This window comes from Cetorhinus maximus, chromosome 5, assembly GCF_964194155.1.
Source record: "Cetorhinus maximus chromosome 5, sCetMax3.hap1.1, whole genome shotgun sequence".
NCBI classification, from domain to species: Eukaryota; Metazoa; Chordata; class Chondrichthyes; order Lamniformes; family Cetorhinidae; genus Cetorhinus; species Cetorhinus maximus.
In genome coordinates this window covers 58,185,352-58,195,948 of record NC_135883.1, presented here as the reverse complement: position 1 = coordinate 58,195,948, position 10,597 = coordinate 58,185,352, and the positions used below count along the sequence as shown (strand labels likewise).

Sequence of the window (10,597 nt, the reverse complement as noted above, 5' to 3'; positions counted from 1 at the left end):
GTATAACATCTGCCCTTTGACCTCCTCTCTCCTCACACTGTCCAAAAAGCCCCAAACACTTCCTCCAGGTGAAGCGGCGATTTGTGTGCACTTCTTTCAATCTAGTCTCCTGCATTCACTGCTCACAATGTGGTCTCATTTGCATTGGGGCAACCAAAAGTAGATTGGGTGACCACTTTGTGGAACACCTCCGTTCAGTGTGCACACGTGACCCTGAGCTCCTGGTGCCCTGTTATTTTAATTCTCCACCTTGCTCGAACACTGACATCTCCGTCTCTGCACTGCTCCCGCAAAGCTCAACATAAGCTTCAGGAATAGCACCTCATCCCTTTATTGCCTTCTGGCCTCAAAATTGAGTTCAACAATTTCAGACCACAAACTCAGTACCCCATTTTGTTTTCTTTTCTTTGCTTGTTTCATTTTTTTCCTGTCAGTTAGTAGCACACCTTTGCTAGGCACATCTTTTGTTTTTGTTTCTTTTCTTGCTCCATCACCATTCCCTTTGGCCCTGGAGGACTAACTCTTCTGTCATTCAATCTCTCCTGTCTTCCATCTTATTGCCTTTTGTCCCCACCCATAAGACCATAAGACATAGGAACAGAAATTAGGCCATTCGGCCTATCGAGTCTGCTCCGCCATTCAATCATGGCTGATAAGTTTCTCATCCCCATTCTTCCGCCTTCTCCCTGTAACCTTTGAGCCCCTTACCAATCAAAAACCTATCTATCTCGGTCTTAAATACACTCAATGACCTGGCCTCCACTGCCTTCTGTGGCAATGAATTCCATAGATTCACCACTCTCTGGCTAAAGAAGTTTCTCCTCATCTCTGTTCTAAAAGGTCTTCCCTTTACTCTGAGGCTGTGCCCTCGGGTCCTAGTCTCTCCTACTAATGGAAACATCTTCCCCATGTCCACTCTATCCAGGCGTTTCAGTATTCTGTAAATTTCAATCAGATCCCCCCTCATCCTTCTAAACTCCATCAAGTATAGACCCAGAGTCCTCACCCCTTGATCAAAACCTATTACACCTCTAACTTTTCCCGGTTCTGATGAAGGTCACAGACCTGAAACATTAACTCTATTTCTCGGTCTACTCTCCCACTGCCTAACCTGCTAAGCTTTTTTCCCCAGCATTTTCTGCTTTTATTTCAGTTTTCCAGCATCCTGCTTTTTGATTGAAAACTAATTAACTTTGTGTCGTGGTCAGCAAGATGAGGCACATCATTGCTAGGGAATTGCATACTTTTGCGTATCAGGCATCATGCAACACAGGTCAGCAGAAACATTGTTCAACCATGCAGCATGTCTCCAGTCTAATTTCAGAAAATCACCCCCAAACACACCAATGTTTTCATTTTTAACAACCATACCGTAACTCTTGGGTCAACTGGAATTGCATATGTGTTTGACCTTGGAACTGGTTTGAGACTCTTCAAATTCATTTCATAGAGGATACAGAAGGTTTCATTTCAAAAGTTTGGGCTACGTTTGAACTCAGATCTCCGATGTAAAAGACAAATTTCAGATCTATCGGAAGACACAGGCCTGGATTTTTGTCCGTGAGTCAGGTGCGCAGAGTCGGGAGAATGCCTGGCTCTGCGAACCTGGCTTTTAAAAATGGCTGCCTGGACATCAGATTTTTCAGTCGGGGCAGGTAACCCTGGGAGCAGTGAGGAGGATGCCAGGTGCGGAGGTGGGCTGAGCGGAAGACCTGCCTTGGGGCTCCGGCACCTTGTCCAAAATTTTTTTTTATTTTTTAAAAAGAGTGAAACATGAAACATCCCTCCAGCCCTCAATCCCCTTTCCACCCCCACATATTCCCCATGCTGCATCGATGCCAACAGATGCCATCTCATGCCCTGTACACAGCTCATAACCCCTCACACCCTCCATACCAATCTATGCCCCTGTACCCACCCCCACATCTCCCCATACCCTCCATGTCAACCAATGCCCCTGTACCCACCTACCATGGCCCTCACCCTCCATGCCAACCTATGCCCCTGAAACCATCCTATGGCCCTTTATAGCCCCTTTGCCAACTTACTGCCAACTCATATCAACCCATCCTCTCCTACCCTTTATCCTTACATCTACCATGCCAACTCACCTAGTATCTATAATGGTCAGATCTCAGGACCTGTGCAGAGATGAGATCAAGTAAAGTTCTATAAAATAAAGTTGTGTCTACTGCAGACTTCACCATATTGAAAAAGCCACTCACATTCATAAAAATTGATATACTGTATACAAACATTTTATTCAAGTGCACATTCGCTTATAACAACAAGCATTGGAATTAATAGCCCCACTTCAAGGAGTCTAAACCACTTGTAGCTGTCAAACTGTGAAAAGGCAGGCACCCTACTGTAATAATGGATGGTTGTGAAATTAATCATGCAGCGGTAATCTAGTAATGGAAGCCCTCAGGCTTATGTCAACAGAGTGAAATTGCAAACAATGATTTTTAAAAAATGCTCCAGACTCTTTTTTCAAAAAAAATTTACAGGGCATGAATTTTAAATGACTTGTCAGGTCCGTTTGACAGGTGTTTTGACAGTTCCTCCTGACACTTTTGACAGGTTCTCTTGACAGGTCCCCTTGCCAACATTTCCAATAAGCTTGACAGTTAATGTGTTTATGCACATTTATGCCCACTGTTAACAATTCCAAAGGGCACCTTACCTCCACCAAAGGGCACCTGACCGCCCCCAAAGATGTCCCGGCACCATATCCAAAGGGTTATCTTACCTCTCCAAAGGGGTACCCTGGCTATCCAAACAAATCCACAAAGTTCGGACCTGCCCGTACTAGGCATACTCTGCGCACTTCGGGTCTCACACTCTAAGGCTGCTAAAATCCCACTTGAGTGGAGGCAGCTGATGATTTAAATGGCCAGCTGCCTCCATAAAACGTGCATGTGCGAAACACAAACCACTCCCATCCCCGTGAAAATGGGAAGTGCTGTGTTCGGGGTAGGGACTTGCGATTTTTGGGCAATTACACCATTTTCACCACAACGGAGAGGCCTCCATCGTGGCAAAAATCCAGGCTATGGTTCTTTCATTTTGTTTGTTTTTTTGAAGCAACTAGCCTGAGATTCAGGGATTCTCTCTAAAGTTTCGAAAATTCCTGCCAACAATACTCCAATCATAAGCGTGTAGACTTATGGAAATCCGGTCCTTCCATCAATTATAAATGGTACACTTAAGTTAACATCTCCTCCAGCTCCACGTGGCACACCAAGAGTTGGTATCAATTAAATATCAGTAACACATCATCTATGGATATGGCCATCATCTGCTATGGAGAGATTCATTTCAAGGTGGGATCGAAAGAAAAGTATCCGTGTATCTTACTGCCAAGACTCATTCTCAAGACAATAACAGAAAATAAATTATTTCCCAATGCTGTACCGTATGAGAAAAAAAGTGACTCAATTTGCATCAAGATCAATGTGTTTACCTGTAGTAAAAGAATGAATTGTGGAAAACGTTGAATTGGCTTCATCATTAATCCATACAACGTAATGCGATCAGAGCTTGACTCATGGCATTGCTGGTGAGGAAGAATACACATTTAGTACTGCAAGCAGGTACTGCAACCAAATGACCCATATGGTAAGTTTAACTAAGGTATTTTAGAATAAGGCCTTTCAACTGTGTTTAAAAAAAAATTACTCTATATCTCCTTTAAGATTCATTGAGAAATGATGCACTCATCAAAAAGTGGGCAGGGCACCGTAAACATGGCAAAGACAGTCCTTTCCAGGGTATTTTGGGACCTAGACAACGAATGGCAGCATAACTGAGGTATATTGTTATGTTTTCCCAATGCACCACTGCATGGAGGTCCAGCCGAGCTTTCCGATAATCAGGTGGGGTGAAAGGTCCTCCAGATGCTTAGTGCATGAGGTGTGGTGGGAGTATGGACCCAGGGACAGGGATATGATTTGCAAGGAATTCTGCACACTTCATGGAGTAACTGAGTTTCTTGAACTGGGTTCTCTTCCATAATGGTTCAACCCATACTACCTGAATTTTGAGGAGGAAACAGGAAGGGGAAGAGAGTCCTCCTGCCACCAACTCACAGAGATGAAACCAAAGGTCTTGCAGTTCAGAGGAAGTCGAAGATTTGCTGATGTTAGTTCTGGGAGGGTTGAGGGCTGTGTGTGACAGGATCTGATCTGAATGCACGGCTGAGAGTTAACAGCAACTTTTACAGTCATGACTGGATTTTTAGGTACAAAGAGAAAATGTAAAGGATTGGGACCCTCTTATCTCAGCCTCGCATGGCCCCGCTGTGACTCCAGGGGTCCAGTTGTGCAGTGGGTCTAATAATGGATCAGCCATCCAATATGTCAGATTACCACTCAGGCAGTGATGACGAAATGTTTACCCTCATAAACCCTAAAGTTAACCGTTACTGGCACTCCTTAACCTGTCATTGCGTGTAAGTAGAACCCTCGGGTTGCCAGATAGGGCTGTATTATTCCATAAACCATATTGTTAGGAGACCAAAGGACTGTAGTATGGGTTGGTAGGGAGTGGATATGAGCCTAGCATTCTCCACAAAAATCCAATTTCTTATCTAAATCACAGGTGAAAGGGGCAAGTCAAAGAACAACTAGTTGCTGCATGAAAGGGGGTGTGCAAGACACATCACTGTTCCTGTGAATGGCCGAGCAACAACTAGGAGCAGGTGTCCCACTTCTAAACTAAGAAACGGTGCTGACCTTACAAAAAATAAGCAGCTGAAAAGGTTGAATATTTTAAATGAAGTTTGCCCAATTTTGAACAGGTGTACAAAAGGTGAATTTACAAGTGTAAGCACCTTGCATAACTTAACATCAGGTAACATTAGATAATTAGCTACAGACAAAATTGATAGCTTACAGGTCAAGCTACTGTGAACTGTAGTTAGTGCACTCAGTGATTCCATAGCCGTGGAAATCAGCACTACAGTAGAAGTCCTCTCTTGCAATTTCTTTTTCCTCTTGTTTTGCTTCGCCAAACAGTTTTCACCATTGCAACTGCATCAGAACTAATTTTTCGTTCAACAATACTTGGGTGTTTGGATCCCAGATGATTCCCATTGATGTGCAACTCATTAATTTCTAAAGATTTTACAAAATTTGCATAATTCTCCTGTGGATAATCTGGAGGTCCTCAGCAGGGCTGTGGGTGTTTGCCAGTACTTTTAAGGCCATCACTCAGCACTCATTCAAGGCAAAAGTAGGTAATCAAAGCTGGTTATAAACTGCTGGTATTGGGGACAATTATGACAGGTTTTCAATTTATGGTTAGAGTTCGAAAGAGCACAACGTAAAATGACTGGGTTTTTAATACCTTTTGGCCTGTAACGAAGTGTGACATATGGAGCACAACCAACATCCGCTAGTTTAATATATTGTACATATAATCTCCCAAATAGATCTTGATTGCAATTGACAGCTTTATTAGTAACGGTGCCAATTGTTTACATAATAATAGGCTGAGAACTAGTTATTAGGTTACAGTAACCTAGAGGCCTGATCTAATGATCCAGAGAACAGAGGACATGGGTTCAAGTCCCACCACGACAATTTGGGTTCAGTTATAAAAATCTGGTTATAAACCTGATGTCAGCAAAAGTGACCACGAGTTTGTTCAGTCTGTCATTACAACCCAACCGGTCACTCATGGCCAAATCCAGTCAGAGTTAATATTTGACTCAAAACTGCCCTCTGAAGTGGTCCAGCATGCCATTCAGGTGTATCAATAATACTCTCTCAAGGGTGACTAGGGATGAGCAATAAATGCCAGCTTTGATAGCAATGCCCACATAAAGAGAATAAATAAAATTGTGCCTGAAATTAGTACAGAGGTTGTCACTATACACCTCCAGGATACGAGCTTTGAGATTACCATTCCAAGCTGTAAATATACTTTGAAAATAATTATATAGGAGAAGAGAATGCAGAGGCAGTGACTATTTTGAAATACAGTAAATAAATTTAAATACAGTACAACCTACAGAACACGTGTAAAAATACACTTTGCTTCATTGTTAACCAAGTGTTATAGAATAATATTGAAACCAATGATTCAGAAAAATATTTAGTTCTACTTAAAAAACATCTTTACAACGCAGTGCAGCACCTGAAGGCTCTTCACAATTGAGGGCAAAGCCAAAAGCAGCAGTGCGATGATAACTAGGGAAAGTGATGAAAAGAGTCACCAAAACATTAGATTAACAGGAGGATTTTGAAGGTGGAAAGAGTTTAGCAAGATGGAGGGGGAGAGTGTCCCAGAGTACGGGGGAATAACAGCTGGAAATTGCACACCATTAATCCACCGGATTAGCAAACCAGTCGTTAAATATATTTGCACGCTTTTGTTCTTTTTTTTGTTCATGTTTCTCTTGCTGGGGATCAGCAGTCAGTGACCATCCTTCATGCATGAACGAGACAACAAATGTTGGCAGGATCACAAGTAAATCCAATCTAGTCTTCAACCAATGTTTACCAATGTGCACGTTCCATCTGGGGCTTCAGGCCAGAAATCAGGAGGGGGACCTCAGGTGAATTTTCTGTTCCCTAGCTTGGGGACACATTTTGCTGTTCCAGTGCCAATTGGCAAAATTGGAAATGAATTACCAACTCTTCCTGTTTGGCTCCACAACAACCCAAAAGGTGCACCCTGCAGTTCATTTTTATAGTTGAAGCAACATTTTATTTTTACCAAATACTTACTTTCAAAAATTCCAGAAAGACAGGTTTGGTGGCACACACTTTCTTAATGATCCCCATGGCAGTACTAAAATTGTTCACAAATTCACTGTATGCATCAAGCACCATTGACTTGGAAAACTGCAACAGAAATAAAATTACAGCTTTGGAAATCTAGTATATTAGTTTGAAGTAACTCAGCACTCTGAAATCCAAATTTCACTTGATAAATGAATGCTAAGTTTGTCTACCCTCCAACCCAGGAGGATTTCTTTTAATCATCAGACAGTTGTTTCATGTATTCAACTGAATTTGAGTTGCAGGAAATTTTCTAGATGAGTTTCAGAATGAAAGGATTAAGTTTTGAGCACGAACAATATTTTCACTTTGAAAAACTACTTAAAAAGGAGCAAAGTTCAAGTTGAGATTTTGCGGATATTTGCATGAGCAAACACTTGAACGATGTGAGCTTTCTTTTAAATAATTTCACCAAAATGTTCATTCATTTTTGCTGACTAAACAGGTCCTGCAATTGTTTTTCACAGATGTTTCAGCTACAGGGTCAAAAAGCCACAAATCTGAATGATGCCATTGTCGTGTCCCAAGCTGTAGGAACTTCGTATTTTAAACAATCTCCTTGAAATAATTGGTCCAATCATATCATCCACACAGGTTAGAAATCAAAATGTATTAAGTTTAATGATCAAGTTTCATTTATGATTTTTTAAAAATCATTTTGAATTTCATTACTGTTGGTGAGACACAGCTAATGGAAGAATCACTGATGGTCCGAAACTGGCACTTACAGATCCTTCCAGAAAGTCTTATTGATATTTTTGTAAAGATATTCCATTTCATTTTCTACATTACAATAGAGGGGAATCTTTTTTCTGCTGCATCACCCCTAAAACACTTAGTCATCACTTTCTTTTCCAAATTCTCTTTCATTATACTCAACTTATTCAATCCACACTCTCTTCCCACCCCACTCTATCATACACCTGTCATGTCCTCATCATTTCAACACCCTCCCCATTTTCTCCTGTCTGTTTAAGAATATATCCTACTATGTTCAACTTTTCAAACATCCAATAGAAAACAGGGCACTGATATTTAGCACAGTGTTGCCAGGTATGTTTTACTCATCAATGTCTAGGGTCTCTCCACATCATGCAAGAATCAAGAAAATTAGCTATTCCAGTCAACAACACGGTTAAAAGAGTGTGCATTTTATTAAATACTATTTCCTACTAATTTCATTATAACATCACTTTTAAAATTTAATACAAAACAAAATAAAAATTACTTCTGGTCATTTAAAGGAGGGCAAGTCTTGTAAGATATATTTTGCAAACAATTATACTGTGGACACAACCCTCTTTAAATTTACACAATTATGGATTAAATATTGTGTATCACTATGTTCCACTAAAGCAATTTTACGTGTAGTAACATAGCAACCTTTGGTTTCAGGCAGGATCTTTGGTTTGTGCAGCCCCCTTAGCCAAAGTATGCTATTGGTACATCACTAATAATCCTGAATTTGATTCACATTTAAATTATTAGCAGGACACGGCTGTTGGCAAGGCCAACATTTACTGCCCATCCCTAATTAGCCTTAAGGATGCGCTGCATCACAGTCTGTGGTCAGTGTACTCCCATAGTGCTGAGATGGAGCTCTAGGATGATGAAGGAATGGAGATATAGTTTCAAGTTAGAATGGTCTATAACTTAATGAGGGTGGGGGAACATGCAGGTGGTGGTGTTCCCATGTGCCAGATACCCATATCCTTCTGGGTGGTGGAGGTCATGCATTGGGAAGGAGCTGCTGAAGGAGCCTTGGAGAATTGCTGAAGTGCATCTTATAGATATTGGTGGATGAGGAGTGCCAATCAAGTCAACTGCTTTGTCCTGGATGCTGTTGAACTTGAGTGTTCTTTGAGCTGTACTCATGAAGGGAAGTGGAGAGTATTCCATCACATTGATGACTTGTGCCTTGTGAAAGATTTTGGGGAATTAGGAACTGAGTCACTGGCAATAGAATATCCAGCTTCTGACATGTTCTCATAGCCACAACAGTTTTGTTTCCAGTTAAGTTTTTGGTGACTCCCATGATTCAGTGATGGTAATGCCATTGAATGTCATGGGGAGGTGATAAATTCATGTTATCTCCTTGATATCATGTTGAGTGAACTGAAATGGCTTAAGACTAGCTTCTATAGTGATGGAGGAGGCCAAGATGGATCATCCACTCAGCACCTTTGGCTGGAAATTTGTATTTATTTATTTATTCATTCATGGGATGTAGGTGTCACTGACAAGGCCAGCATTTGTCGTCTATCCGTCACTGCTCTTGAAACTGAGTAGCTTGACGGGCCATTTCAGACGGCAGTTAAGAGTCAACCACATTTGTGTGTGTCTGGAGTCACATGTAGGCCAGGCTGGATAGGGACAGCAGATTTCCTTCCCTAAAGGGCATTAGTGAACCAGATGGGTTTTTGTAACAATAGATGATAGATGTCATGGTCACCACTACTGCGACCAGCTTTGCATTCCAGATTTATTAACTGAATTCAAATTCCACCAGCTGCCGTGGTGGGATTTAAACCCGTGTCCCCAGAGCATTAGCCTGGCCCTCTGGATTACCAGTAGGGTGACACCACCACAATGGCCCACAGCATCTCATAGATATCCAGTTTGGAGCTGCTATCTGTTCTGAATCCATCCCATTTAGAATTCAATGTTTGTCTAGTTTCTTTGCAATACTCGTTGTTTCTTGTTCCATCACTCATGTTCTAAATTCTTAATTTATTTTTTATTTTTAATTTAAAAAAGATTCTGCTGCATTTCCTATTTTTTTTTGTTGACTTTACTGTGTCTGAGAGATTCCATGTTCTGTACACAGCAGAAAAGCTTACTTGGATTTAATTTATCCAAACATTTCATAACTTTAAACACTTGTTTCACATCCCCTCAGGGCATTCTCTTTCAAGAGAGAAAAAGGCCCGGGCTAGACAATCTTTCCTCAGACATTCCTTTTAGTTCTGGAATCAGCCTTGAAGCTCGTTTCTTTACCCATTCCAAAAACAGAATATTCCTTTCTGAACAGACTCCCCCAGGATCGGAGACTCGGCATTTACAATCACGATGGATTTTAATTCAAACACTCACTGAGGCAACAAAGACATCTCCAATCATTTCAACTGAGTCCCACTCAGTCACACGGCTAGCTAAGGCAATCTGGAACAAGGAATGGCACTGAAGAATCTCCTTTATTCGGTAAAACACCATTTTTAATTTCCTTTCACTTAATAGTTTTGGATCCATTTCTGAAAGAGGTTTTTCGTACTGCTGTAGAGAGAGAAAATCAAAATCACTTTGTCCAAAGAATTTCAAATCAGGAACTTTCCTGATCAGTACCGATCAGTACCACTCACCATATCGGGGATTTTATGTACCCCACAGCATATTTGCAGGCGGGGGAGGGCAACACGTAAAAGGCCACTTAAGGGCTGTTTTTGCCTCCGTAGCAATAATAAGTGCGGCAGAGGAAGGCAGAACAAAGGAGGCCAGCCTACTCTTTCAACGCCTCAGGTTAAAAAACAGGAAAGAAGGGGCTCCTCTGGGCTGATCTGTGCCCACATCAGGACACCCCTTCCATGAGGGTACCCACCCATTTGTGCCTCACCCCAGTCTCCAGACCCTGACTCCCCCACCACCTCAACCCCCAAGACCCTAACCCCCCCACCTCCTCCTTAGGGTCCCCCATCCTTCCCTGACCAGAAACCCTGGACTCTCTCGTAAGTCTGGCCTTCAAGGATTTTTTCCTTGGGTCTGCTTGCAATTGTGCCATTGTTGATAGGATAATCTGATTGGCAGCAGCTTGA

The 10,597-nt window shown here is 41.7% G+C and overlaps 1 protein-coding gene and 1 long non-coding RNA gene across 4 annotated transcripts in view; one reads left to right on the top strand and one right to left on the bottom strand.

Moving 5' to 3' along the window:
* Positions 1-10,597, bottom strand: part of arhgef10 (Rho guanine nucleotide exchange factor (GEF) 10) — a 340,903-nt gene that overhangs the window by 158,594 nt on the left and 171,712 nt on the right. For all 3 annotated transcript variants that reach the window (XM_078541897.1, XM_078541898.1, XM_078541899.1), the window contains 3 exons: positions 9,882-10,061; positions 6,735-6,851; positions 3,467-3,559 (listed from right to left, as the gene is read on the bottom strand). In XM_078541897.1, the coding sequence (XP_078398023.1) occupies positions 3,467-3,559; positions 6,735-6,851; positions 9,882-10,061 (390 nt within the window). The remainder of the gene's footprint in view (positions 1-3,466; positions 3,560-6,734; positions 6,852-9,881; positions 10,062-10,597) is intronic.
* The window catches only part of LOC144680666 (uncharacterized), a 475,346-nt gene that overhangs the window by 421,788 nt on the left and 42,961 nt on the right, over positions 1-10,597 (top strand). The gene's annotated exons all lie outside the window — the stretch shown is intronic.